The sequence below is a fragment of the Piliocolobus tephrosceles genome, chromosome 20, assembly GCF_002776525.5.
Source record: "Piliocolobus tephrosceles isolate RC106 chromosome 20, ASM277652v3, whole genome shotgun sequence".
Classification (NCBI taxonomy): Eukaryota; Metazoa; Chordata; class Mammalia; order Primates; family Cercopithecidae; genus Piliocolobus; species Piliocolobus tephrosceles.
Window position 1 is genome coordinate 11420216 of NC_045453.1, and position 13412 is coordinate 11433627.

Here is a 13412-nt window from a genome sequence, read left to right on the forward strand (position 1 = left end):
AAATCACTTTCTAGAGATGCCCAGTGAAGCCAAGCTTGTCTTTAATTATATGGAATGATGTGAGAGCCCCTGGGGAAGAAAGTTTGAGTCTTAAAGCTCCAAAATGCTTTACCCACTGGATTACCACTGAATGTGGGAGATTCAGGCCTGCAGCAGTAGAGGTCCACAGCCCATTTGTCAGTTATGGGATCTATAAGAAGTCGGTGAATATTTTTAGAAAAATAGAGTATATAGGGGCACCGGCTACTTTCCTTTACTGTTATCTGTAGCATTTGCAGGTGCTGAGTGAGTTTTTGTGACATGTAATCCTAGGGAAACACAGCCATCTAAGAGACCAGGGAAATCCATGTCATTACAGATGGGTGTTGGACCCTATATAATAAACAAAATGTTACTTGTTTTAACAGCTTTTTGTGCCTGAACCTCGCCCAGTTCCTAAAAATGATGTTGGATTTAAATATTCTGTGAAACACCGGCCATTTCCTGAAGAGGTGGACAAGATACCTTTTGTGAAAGCAGATCTCAGCATTCCAGATTTGCATGAAATAGTCACTGAAGAAGTAAGTACATTATTTTTAGCTGTCGTCAAGGGGACGAATAGAAACATTCTTACAACTTCCATGGTCAAGCCAATGCTTTTAGTGTTGTTGGAGATGATTTATAAGATGACATGGGTCTCCATCATCCAGGAGGTTGCCATGTTTAAGACGAATATAGATTGTGGCTGATCGAAAGGAACTACACATCTCTTAGAGCTGTCACTGGGCTGCCTGGCTGTTCATGGTAGGTTTCAGTAGTGTAGTGACATGATCAGACTCTGTTAGTAGAGTTATTTGGAGAAGGAAGACCAGTTTAGAGACTATTATGACAATCCAAGTCCTTATAAGAAAGGAAGGACTATTTCACTGATATGAAAGTTTAATATATAAAATGTATTGTGGAGGCAGATCCAAGCAGTCTTGAATTGAAGAGGGAAGGAGAAGAACCAAAGAATTTTAGATTTTGAGCTTGAGTGACAAATATCAGTGCCATTTACAGAAATATAGACATTAGGAAGAGGATAGGTTTGGGAAGATGGGGAAAATGTATTTGGCTTTAGATTAATTTAGAGAGTTAATTAAGATAACTGGCTCTTTGGTCAAGGGAGAATAATTTTAAGAAGTCAGGAACAGAAGTATATCAGGACATGAGAGAACAGAAGAGCAGGAATGGAGGAAGAGCTACACTAGCCAGTGCTGGAGACACCAGGGAGAAGAAAGAATAGAAAAAGTTCCCTGGATTTTGGCATGAAATTTAGGTGACCTTTGAGAACAGGTGTGTACAGTAGGAGGGAGAGTTCAGAGGGCTGGGGGTGAATGTATTGAGGGAAAGGCAGTGAATAAAAACCACACTATTAACAGTAAAGGGAAGGGTACAGAATGGGTAATATTATAGAAGGAAATGGCCTCGTTAAGGAAAGAAAAGACTAGTTTTTTTGGTTGTTTTTTTTTTTTTTTTGAGATGCAGTTTTGCTCTTGTTGCCCAGACTGGAGTGCAGTTGCACATTCTCAGCTCACTACAATCTCTGCCTCCCGGGTTCAAGTGATTGTCTTGCCTCAGCCTCCTGAGTAGCTGTGATTACTACAGGTGCACGCCACCACACCCAGCCAATTTTTGTATTTTTAGTAGAGACTGGGTTTCACCATTTGGCCAAGCCGGTCTCGAACTCCTGACCTCAGGTGATCCACCTGCCTTTGCCTCCAAAAATGCTGGGAATTACAGGCGTGAGCCATCGCACCTGGCCAGAAGAGGCTAGTTTTTAAATATTTTTTTACATTCAAGGATGTGAGGATTATGAACATGCTTATAGATTGAAGGAAGAAACCAGGAGAGAGGGATCTGGCTAACACTGTAAGATGGGCAGTGGGACTTACCAGTAATAGAAGCAGTAGGGTCAAGAGTCTAGTCTAGAAAAGAGATACTTCTAAGACAGAAGGAGAGAGTAGGTGAAGGTTCAGAGACATTTAGAGAGGAAAGGAGGGAAATTGAAGAAGTTTATGAAAATTTTAATCCTGGTTCTTGGCAGTGTAATAGGGGATCCAAGACAGTTCTTAAAAATTGCCAGGCAGTCCAGCTGAGGTTAAGTAGCATTATCTATAGTGAAGTTATTTAACTCACTCTGCTGACTTTCTTCAAAAGTCCTTGGGATCTGGAAGCATAAGAATTTGGTGTGGAGATTGACAGGTGTGGAAATTTGGAAGGAGAAGGTTCAACACAGCTGTTTAATGCGCTTAAGGAGAAGGTATTTAGCTGTTAGATGTGGGGGCTTCAGCTTAGTTGGAAAGCAGATAAAGCCAGAAGGATGCTAATGGAGTGGGAAGGCAGGGGGTGGGGTTGAGTGCCCCACAGCAAAAGTAGAGCATGAGCTCAGGAAGTGAAGGGATAGGAGCTGCACAAGGGGCTTATGATTGGAGAGGGAATTTCAGACTTACAGTCCTGGAAAGCAGGGCACATCTCAGGTTCGAGTTTGTTTTCATGGATGGCCAAAGTTGTGAAGGTTGAGGAGCTTGTAGAATCCTGAGCCAGATTATTAGAAGGATTGTCATTCACCAGGGGATGGAATTTTAAACAAGGATTGATCAGAAGAAAAGGTGGGAGGAGTTTCTAAGAGTACAGTCATGTAATCCATATGGATGAAGAATTCCAAACGCAGGGAGCACGTCAGGGTGAAGATGGACAGTGATCTGGAAGTGAGGGGTGAGAGTGACAACTCTACCCCCTTTCTTGCCTATTTGAAGAGAACCAGAGACTGAATGTTTTCATTTACAGTGAGAACATGAAGAAGCAATTGTTGAAGGTATAGGGAAGTTTTTTGGTGTTTGTTTTAACCTTGAGCCATGTTTGTTTAATGGCATACTCTGTATTGAACTGAATCAATGTTGATCACTGAAAATTATCTTCATTTTCTTTGTTGCTTGTAGCTTTATTTTCATTTTAAAATTAAGATTGACTTAGCCAGGTACAGTGGGACTCATGCCTATAATCCCAGCACTTTGGGAACCTAAGGCAGGAGGATCACTTGAGCCCAGAAGTTCAGCTTGGTCAACTAGAGAGACCTCAGTCTCAAAAAAAAAAAAAAAAAAAAAAAAAAAAATTAATATTGGCTTTATTAGTTTCATAACATTTTCAAAAAATGAAATATTTGGTTTATTTCAGTTAGAAGAGAGACATGAAAAATTAAGGAGTGGCATGGCCCAACAGATTGCTTATGAAATACACCTTGAGCAACAGAGTGAGGAGGAATTGCAGAAGAGAAGCTTTCCTGACCCAGTTACGGATTGCAAGCCCCCGCCTCCTGCCCAGGAATTCCAAACAGCCCGCCTTTTCCTGTCACACTTTGGATTTTTGTCCTTAGAAGCATTGAAGGTAATTTTCATGAACTTTTATGAATAAATATATTCACAAGTTAACATTCAGCTGACAATAGCTAAAATATTTTTATGAGGATATAAGCAAATTAAAAAAAAAAAAAAAAAAACAGGTTAAAATTTTACCTTGCATACAAATAAATGAAATTCTGTGCTGCTGTAGGTTATAGTTTGTGCTCCAGGACAGGTCACCCCATGAATGCATTCAGAGTTCTGAGTCTGAGGGGACTGGTTTGATAGTACACCTAACTCTGAATTTTCCTAGATAACACAGTACCCATGTTAATGAAATCTATAGATAATTAGGAAAAGAATGTTAAAAATCTTCCCCTACTAAGCATTATGACTAAAAATATAAGCTACAATTAACTTTGCTCTTTCATGCCACTTTTAGAAAAGAATGAAGTTAATATTGTAGTATTTGTAAGTCAAGCACTTCTTATATTGTCCAATTTGTAAGATCAAACTATCTGGCTTTATGTCCTGGAATCACTGCTTGCCAGCTATGTGGTCTTTGGTGAGTTTCTCGTCTTGTCTTAGTTCCTCATCATCTATAAAGTGAGGGTGATAAAAGTATCCATCTCATTGATCATGTGAAGATTAAATGTGTTCACTCATGGAAGATACTTGGTATAGTACTTAGCACAAAGTAAGCCAGCCTATAAGGTAAATATTGCCATTCTTCTTAATTGCATTAGCCTTAAAACAATTTTACAGCCAGGTGCGGTGGCTCATGCTTATAGTCCCAGCACTTTGGGAGCCCAAGGCAGGAGGATCATATGAGGCCAGGAGTTCGAGACCAGCCTGGACAACATAGTGAGGCCCCCATCTCTCCAAAAAATTGTTTTTAAAAATTAGCTGGGTATGATGGCACGCCTAGCTTCTCAGGAGTCTGAGGCAAGAGGATTGCTTGAGCCTGAGAGTTCGAGGTTACAGTGAATTATGGTCACTCCACTATACTCCAGCCTGGTTGATAGAGTGAGACCCTGTCTCTTGGAAAAAAAAAATTTACAAGACAAGTGATGCTATTCCTGTTTTATAGATGTGGACATAGAGGCTCAGAAATGTGAAATAACTTGTCTGGAGGTGGACTTGGAATTTATTCTAAGTCCTGTTTGTTTTGAAAAGTACAACTGAAGATTGCCAAGCAAGAAGTTGCTTATTGTTTAAGTTGTCCCCTGCCCTTACTCCCTAGGAGCTACCTGGTTATAGGCCATTTAGCTTCGTAGGAAAATAATGGGGACATTGCTATTTGATTTTGTATTTCAGCATATAGAGGGAAAATATTTTTTGCATTTTTTTGGTAGAAAATTGCAATATGAACATAAAAACTTAAAATGCAGAATAGAAGAGCAGAGAGAGGAAAATTATAAGAAATATAGTGGTAAATATGGAAGGGAAGGAAAAAAGATGCAACTTACAAATCATTAGTGATATTCCTAGTGGAGAAAATTGAAGAGTAGAAGCAGTAAATAAAAATATACTAGAAGAAAATTAATGCTTCCTATGGACTTCAGGGACACAAGAAAGGCTGTAATAGCCTTGTCTCTGAGATTATAGTGTTCCACTTCTGTTATCTGTTCTAGCTGAAACTTTTAAGCTTTTAAGAAAATAATTCTCATGCTTTCTTATCTGTATGAGAACATAGGAATAATAAAGTTACCTGGTTTATTCTATAAACCTTAGAATATTTCTAATAACTAAAACTTGACAACTCATACATACAAAACTACAAACCAGTTTTACTTATGAATATATTTACAAAAGTATTAAAGGGAATGCTAAGCAGACTTAGTTCTGAATTAATAGCATGTTAAGTAAATGGTCTTCCATGATCAAGTAAGGTTTATCCCAGGAACTTAGCAATTAATTATCAGGAAATATTAATAAAGCTATTAAGAAAATAATTTGGTCCCATTAGCACTTCAGTCAGTGAAACAGTAAGTCAGTATTTACTAGAATCATATTCTGATTTTTTAAAAAATAAACTAAGCCAGCACTACTAGTGTAGGTTCTTATTTTAAAAGATTTATCTAAATGACAACCCAGGAGAAAACTAGAGGAATCTTTTGTTAAAATCAGAGGTAAAAATTATCTACCTTGACTACTATTTAACAACGATAATTTTTTAGTCAACGACGTTTTTTAAACTTTCTAGTTTTAAATAATTATAGATTAGCAGGAAATTGCAAAATAAAGATATGAGGACCTTCCTACGATGATAAATTCTTATGTAACTACAGTACAGTATAAAAATGAGGAAAGTCAATGAAATGTTAAACTAAGAGGTAAAAATCATTGGAAATGAGAAGACAGTTTGTAGGTAATATGACTTCTAGTTTGACAACCATAAGAAAATCAATAAAATGTTTAAAATAAATGAGAGTTAAGATTGCCGTACACAAAAGTACAAAAATTAGTAATTATGTCTATGATATTCAGTTAAAAATACAATGCAAAAATGCCCCATTTACAGCCGTGATATTGACAAAAGTTACCTTAACAAAGTATGTACAAGACCTAGAGGAAGAAACTTTTAAAAATTATTAAGAGATATAAAATATGTAAATGTTATGTTCCTAGATTAGAAGATCATACAGAAGAACAAGCTGAGGAAATACCTTACTTTAAAAAAAAAAAAAGAAGAATGAGGACATTCTGGTCTACAAGGTGTATTACAACATGCTTCAGGTCCACAATTCCTTATCCATGATTTCAAAGTGAAAACTGAAAGCTGGAAAATTTTTTATATATTTGTAGTAAATTCATTTAGTGGCAAAATTGGACCTGAATTGACATGAGGCTGTTTGTAGTTTTATGTCACTTAGTGTGAATACACTTCTGTTTGACTACAGAAATATTAATGTCTTTGATTATAGAATATTGCCCTAGACCTTGCTAGGAATGTTATGTAATTGACTAGAAGGCTAGACTCAATCCTTGCCAGTGTGAAAGACAGTCATTCTTGCTTTCTCTGGAGGATGCTTTTCTGAAAGATATGCTGTGGTTAGCAAAACCTTGTTTGGCAAGATCAAAATCTAAAAGAAGATAGGGGATTAAGAGGAAAACAAAACAAACATGCATTTCTGAAAAATTTGTAGACTTAATTTTTTTAGAGAAGATTTAGGTTTTCAGAACAATCGAGCAGAAAGGGTAGAGAGCTGTCATATACCTTCCCCACAGCCCAGTTTGCCTGTTATCATCATCTTGCATTGATGTGGTACATTTGTTATGATTGATGAACCTATATTGGTGCATTACTAACTGAAGTTAGTGATTTACAATAGAGTTCACTCTGCTGTACAGGTCTCTGGGGTTTGACAAATGTATAATGACATGTGTCCACCATTACAATTGTACAAATAGTTTTACTGCCCTAAAAATCCACTGTACTCTACTTACTCATTCCTCCCTCTTCACTCCTCACTCAAAACCTAGCAGCCACTGGTCTTTGTACTGTTTCTCTATAGTTTTACCTTTTTCAGAATGTCATATAGTTGGAATCATACAGTATGTAGTCCTGTCACACTGGCTTTTTTCACTTTTATCAATATACATTTAACGTTTCTTCATTCAGTATGCGTTTAATGTGTCTTTTTGACTTGATGGTTTATTTCTTTTTATTGCCGAATAATACTCCATTGTATGGATATACCACAGATGATTTATCCCTTCATCTATTGAAAGACATCTTGGTTGCTTCCACATTTTGGTTATTATGAATAAAGCTGCTATAAACATTTGTGTGCAGGCTTTTGTGTGGATGTATGTGGGAAAATACCAAGGTGTGCAGTTGCTGCATTGCATGGTAAGAGTATGTTTGGCTTTGTAAGAAACTGCCAAACTGTCTTCCAAAGTAGCTGTACCATTTCACATTTCACCAGTAATGAATGAGAAAAAAAGTACATTAAAGGTAAGTTCTAGAAAGCACAATATTATAGAGAAAACAGAATCCAAAATTATATACACAATATAATCTCAGTTGTCTTTAATTTAAAAAGAGGCAAATAAAAGAACTAAAAGGAAGTGTGTTAAATAATTTCTTTAGTTTAGGATTACCATTCTACATTTTTTAATTTAATTTTTATTAAACCATGAGCAAGTATTGTTTTTATAACAATGCAAGAAAATAGGTAATAATTTCTCCTTTCTTCTTTTGGTGGCAGGAACCTGCAAATAGTCGTCTACCTCCTCACCTTATTGCACTTGATTCCACAATACCTGGATTTTTTGATGACATTGGGTATCTGGATCTCTTGCCATGTCGTCCTTTTGACACAGTTTTTATTTTCTATATGAAGCCAGGTCAGAAAACGAACCAAGAGGTAAGAGTTATGAAATTTTTTTTTTTTTTGGTATACTTTTGTGCTATAAATACATGTCTAGAAAAAAAAAGTGAGGCAAAATTAATATGGAGAGTTTATTTGGACCAGAGTTGAGGAAATGGGAAATGCTGGAAAGTTCTCCCAAGAACAAAGGAGAGTCTCAAGTGTTTAAAGATAAAAAGGATGAGCCAGGAGAGCAAATGATTACAAAAGTTGTTTTTCAGGAATGCTCATTGGTTTACAGAAATAACATTGATTAGTGAGTGGATATAAATTATTAAACTGTAGGATATGAGCTGTGGTGTCCAGCACTGTTAGATTAGTTTATGAACTATTGGTGGCGACATGCAGTCTAGAGTCCATATAGCACGCAGCTTCAAAATTATTAGTTAGCTCAGGCAGGAGTGAGATGCGACTGCTATCACATTTCAGTGCCTTTCTGGGCATGATAATTTGAGGGAGACTCGCATTCCTTAAAAAGTTTCATTTTCATATCCAAAATTTTACATGGTATGTACTTGTCTATGGTAAGAAGTGTTTTATACTCAATGCCTAAAGACTTGCTATGTACCAGTTTGAAAACAGAATTAACCAAAACTATGATACTTGGAGTCCTGAGTCTTCTGACCCTTAAGAAATATGAGTTAAATAGGAGCTGTAGGATATCTTTCTTCCCCTTAAGGAATTCAGATTCATAAGACAAAATAAACTGAAATAAAGAAGGGTAGTCATAAAAAGTTAAAGTAAGGCTCAAGAAGAATAAAGCAACAGCAACAAATATTTATTGAACATCTTCCCTGTGGCTCAGCATGCCAGGATATAGAAACGAGTAACAGTTCCCCTTTTGAGAAGCAGCTCACCTTCCTAGTAATTTCAGAAACAAATCATTTCAGTTGAGGAATGCGTGGTGTGCAGTGAGGGAAATAACACCTGAAATAAAGGAGAAAAACAGAAGGACTGGCCGGGTGCAGTGGCTCACGCCTGTAATCCCAGCACTTTGGGAGGCCGAGGTGGGTGGATCACCTGAGGTCGGGAGTTCAAGACAAGCCTGGCCAACATGGTAGAACCCTGTCTCTACTAAAAATACAAAAATTAGCTGGTGTGGTGGCAGGCACCTATAGTCCCAGCTACTTGGGAGGCTGAAGCAGGAGAACTGCTTGAACCTGGAAAGCGGAGGTTGCAGTGAGCCGAGATTGCACCATTGCACTCCAGCCTGGGCGACAGAGCGAGACTCCGTCTCAAAAACAAAACAAAACAGAGGTACTTAAGTAAAACATACCTGGATACGTGTAACAAAAAGACTAGGAGGAGGATGAAGAAAAATGTAAGATAGGTGAGAATGGAAAACTGAGAGCAAAATGGCAGGAGACTTGAAGTGTTTTTTGAAAAGGAATAATTGAAATATAGAATAGGCAGGAAGTTACTGACTGTAACTAGGAAAGAACTGAAGGAAGACTTGTAAAATGTAGTATTCAGATGTGTAGGGCACTGTGACTGCATGATCCTGGAATTTTACTGTAGTAGTCATTTTAATACCATAAGCTAATCAAATTAGCATGCCTAAAGAAATTTACCAAAGTTTCCAAATGGTTACATTCGAAGCACTGTTTGTGAGCTCCTAGAAAAGAATGCTGATTTATGAGAAAGTTATTTTTTTGTTACTGAGTCAATAAAGTTAATAAGTGTCTGTTGTTAGGTGAACAAAATCTATAAGATTTCTGGCCCCCTAAAACTGCATAGAGGCGAAGACAGATGATTAAATAAGCAACCAACCATTGTAAAGGGAGTTAATAGGGTCATTAAAGCACGTTCTGGAAGCAGTAAGGGGAAAACCTAATCTGGTTTTAAGAAGGTGGCCTGGAGGGAAAGATACTCTAGCTGGTATTTAAGGTGTGCATTAACTGTAGGTAAGGAGGCAGAAGCAGATTGTCACTGACAAAGTAATAATAATGTATAAATTCTTCAGGGTAAAGAGAGTATTTTATCTTCATAAAATTCATTATGGGGTCTAATATACTTGGAGCTTAAGAGAAAGTGGGCTGGTGGTAACCAGAGATGAGACCGATGGGCTCAAGTGTCTTAGAAGAACCTCAGTAAAATTGGATTAATTCTGGAGGTGGGGATCTGTTTTGAAGGAAGTCAGTGCATTCTTTGTTTGAGAATAATGGAGCCACTTTCTTCTGCCTGTACAAGAAGACACAAACGCTTGTGGCATCTCCTAACCCAGTCCAGTTTCCCTAGCTGTTTAGAAGCTGAGGGTAACTAGGAATTAATGAAGATTTCCTCAGACCTCCTTTGGAATGTCTGAGACCTGCCTTCCCTAGCCACAGGGTAGATTAAGATTAATTTCTGTCTGCCAGAAGTGGCATGCAAGTTGAATTGGATTCACTTTTTGCTTCTTGACTAAATTTTCGAAAATTATTTATTTAAAAGTTTTACTTCTAGATAAAAATTTGAATAGCAAAAACTAGAAATGGTTGTTAAGTCAGTTTCTTGGCACCCATAAGAATGTGAAGGGATATGGGTAAACTAAATAGGTTCACTTCTAAAGAGACTGGTTTTAGGCTGGGCACGGTGGCTCACACCTATAATCCCAGCACTTTGGGAGGCTGAGGTGGGCGGATCACGAGGTCAGGAGATCGAGACCATCCTGGCTAACACAGTAAAACCCGTTTTTACTAAAAGTATAAAAAATTAGCCGGATGTGGTGGTGGGTGCCTGTAGTCCCAGCTACTCAGGAGACTGAGGCAGGAGAATGGCGTGAACCTAGGAGGTAGAGCTTGCAGTGAGCAGAGATTGTGCCACTGCACTCCAGCCTGGGCCACAGAGCAAGACTACGTCTCAAAAGAAAAAAAAAAAAAAAAAGACTGGTTTTGTATTTAAGAGGTAATGACTTTGAGATGATTTGCAGTGGGTCAGATGTAATGAATGTAACTTCTTACATTTTGACTTTCATAGGCCTCTATATGATCTTGGTATAGATTAGCATTATATGAATGACATCAGTGATCTGTGGACTGGCTGCATCATAGTTATATGGAGGAATTTTTAGAGATAGTGATTCCAGGATTCCGCATTCGCTGATTTTAATGTAGAAGGTCTAGAGCAGGTGAAGAGAACCTTGTTTTTACGCCATTTCCCAGATGATGTTGATATACTCTGCTCTCCACCCTCCCCCTTTCGTTTTTCATTTGCAAAGGAATTTCTTATTTTCCTTCCTTTAGAAATGAGTTTTTCAAGAGTAGCACTATTGCCATCTTGGGCCAGATAAGTTCTTTGTTATGAGGGCTGTCCTATGTATTTTAGAACATTTAGCAGCATCTTTGGCCTCTACTACTAGATGTTTGTAGTGTGCCTCACCAGTTATGACAACCAAAAATGTCTCCAAATGTTGGATGTCCGCTGAAAAGCAAAATCATCCCTAGATGAGAAGCACTGTTTTAGAGTGAGGGACTCTTTGTGAGGCCAGTAGAAAGCACACGCATTACATTTAGTGCTTAGTGAAGAGGAGAGAACTTTGTGGCCACTTCATTTTTCCTGAAATTCTCTTCTTTGGCCTAAGAAAAGGATATTTTCATACTCACTTATTAATTACATCTAATGTTTATTGAATTTTAGTAGGTTTTATAGCCTTTGTCAAGATTTATAGTTAAATAGTTGCATCCCTATGTAATTTTCTCATTAACCAGACAGTAAACTTCATGAAGGTAAGGACGTAGTATCTTTTAGTAAACATGGCTGGTTCAGTAATTGTTTTGCTAGGAAGAGAGCTCATAGCTTTTCTTGCATTATTTCATAACCATTGTTATTATCTCTACTTTATGGATTAAGAAACTGAGGCAGTGGGGGTAAGAAACTTGCCCAAGGCTCAGCCAATCCAAATCTGTCTAACTCTGGAGAATGCATTTTCTCTATCGTGATGTATCCTCAAACGTATTCTGAGCTTGGACATGATTTGTCAGAAGCTTCAAAGCTAACCAATTTTTATGAAGATTTATTTTGATACATTATTTTTCTTCCTTCATTATAGCTGATGATTGGTATGTATTTCAGATTTTGAAGAATGTGGAGTCTTCCAGAACCGTTCAGCCACATTTCCTAGAATTTTTGCTTTCCCTTGGCTGGTCAGTAGATGTGGGCAGACACCCTGGTTGGACTGGGCATGTTTCTACCAGTTGGTCTATTAATTGTTGTGATGATGGTGAAGGATCTCAACAAGGTAAAACTCACAGTGTTTCAAATGTCAGTTGTTGCTTGTTTTGTTAGTCTTGTTTTTTTCCCCCTTTACTATGATTTATAGTCTTACTAAAAATACAAAACCAGGCTGGGTGCAGTGGTGCATGCCTGCCATTGAGAAGCCAGGTAGGAGGATTGACTGAGGCTAGGAGTTCAAGAAAAGCCTGGGCAACATAGCAAGATACCATCTCTACAAAAGATGAAAAAATTTTCTAGGCTTGAGGGCCATGTATTTGTAGTTCTGCCTGCTCAGGAGGCTGAGGTGGGAGGATCACTTGAGGCCAGGAGTTGGAGCTGTGATCATACCACTGCATTCCAGCCTGAGTGACAGAGCAGCTCCCTGACTCTAAAAAACAAACAGAGGTATATAGAGGAAAAGTATCCTTCCCCTAATCCCAGTCCTGACAGGGTAACTTAGTACTAGTTTATATATTCTTCTAGACATTTTCAGTGTATATGAAATATATACACATAATGATAGAGTTAATTAATACAAAATGACTGGCTTATTACAATGCTGATAAGTTCCTTTTTTATAATATGCATAAGATTCAATTTTCTATACAAATGGTGTAATAAATATAGGTCATCCATACAAACAATACAGCTTCCTAACAAGCATGTTTTGTCTGATAAGTAGTTTTCTGTTAACCAGTGTGTTTTATCAACTGTGGCTATCAGAAGAGTCATACTTAAAGGTTAGATTCTTGGGATATTATACCAAAACCTTTGTAGTAAACAGCTGACCATCTCTGAGGATTCTTGCCCATCCCATCAGCTCCTCTGAGGAACTGTAATCAGGATAACAAGTACCAGAGCAAGTATAAATTTCAACTTAAGACCTTTGCCCCACCTGGCTAATGCTTTGTGTTCCTGGGCTCCTGAGGTCACTGGAAAGTTAGTATTACCTCTCTAAAGTGGATAATGCCTATGCCCAGTGCACATTTTTCATTTTGATAAATATATCAGTTGGATACTTATGGTTGCAGGTATCAGAAAACGTGACCCAAACTGCCTTAGATTTTGAAGATAATTTATTGTCCATGTAATAATTTATTGTCCAAAATTCCAGAGGTTGGTTAAGCTTTGTGTGATTTGATCAGCATTCCTGTTTTATTTCTTTACAATTTTCCTTTAGCTTTGCTCTCTATATTTTGGCTTTGTCGCCAGCCTGGCTTCTCTAATAGTGCAGAAAGGCAATTCCAGGCCTTCATTCACATACCACAGCAGCCTGAAGAGGAGACATTAGCCAGATCTCAGAACCCCCTACTCCCCGAATCCGGAACTATATGGTGATTAGACTATCCCAAACCTGTCCTTGTGGCAAGAAAGAATGACTCTGGTAGAGAGATACAGACAAGATAGAACTAGTATCAGAGGTCAGTCCCACATGTACATTTTGCCTGCTGCAGAATAGGGGTGGATAGAGTGGCTGTTGGGATAG

At 37.8% G+C, this 13412-nt stretch overlaps 1 protein-coding gene across 5 annotated transcripts in view; it reads left to right on the plus strand.

Annotated features, from left to right (window-relative positions):
• RALGAPB (Ral GTPase activating protein non-catalytic subunit beta) overlaps positions 1-13412 on the plus strand; it is a 110134-nt gene that overhangs the window by 82041 nt on the left and 14681 nt on the right. For all 5 annotated transcript variants that reach the window (XR_002734850.2, XM_023227838.2, XM_023227841.2 and 2 more), the window contains 4 exons: positions 408-560; positions 3196-3405; positions 7574-7732; positions 11786-11951. Coding sequence is in view for 4 of the 5 variants with exons in the window: in XM_023227838.2 (XP_023083606.1) it covers positions 408-560; positions 3196-3405; positions 7574-7732; positions 11786-11951 (688 nt within the window). In the remaining variant the exon portion in view is untranslated. The remainder of the gene's footprint in view (positions 1-407; positions 561-3195; positions 3406-7573; positions 7733-11785; positions 11952-13412) is intronic.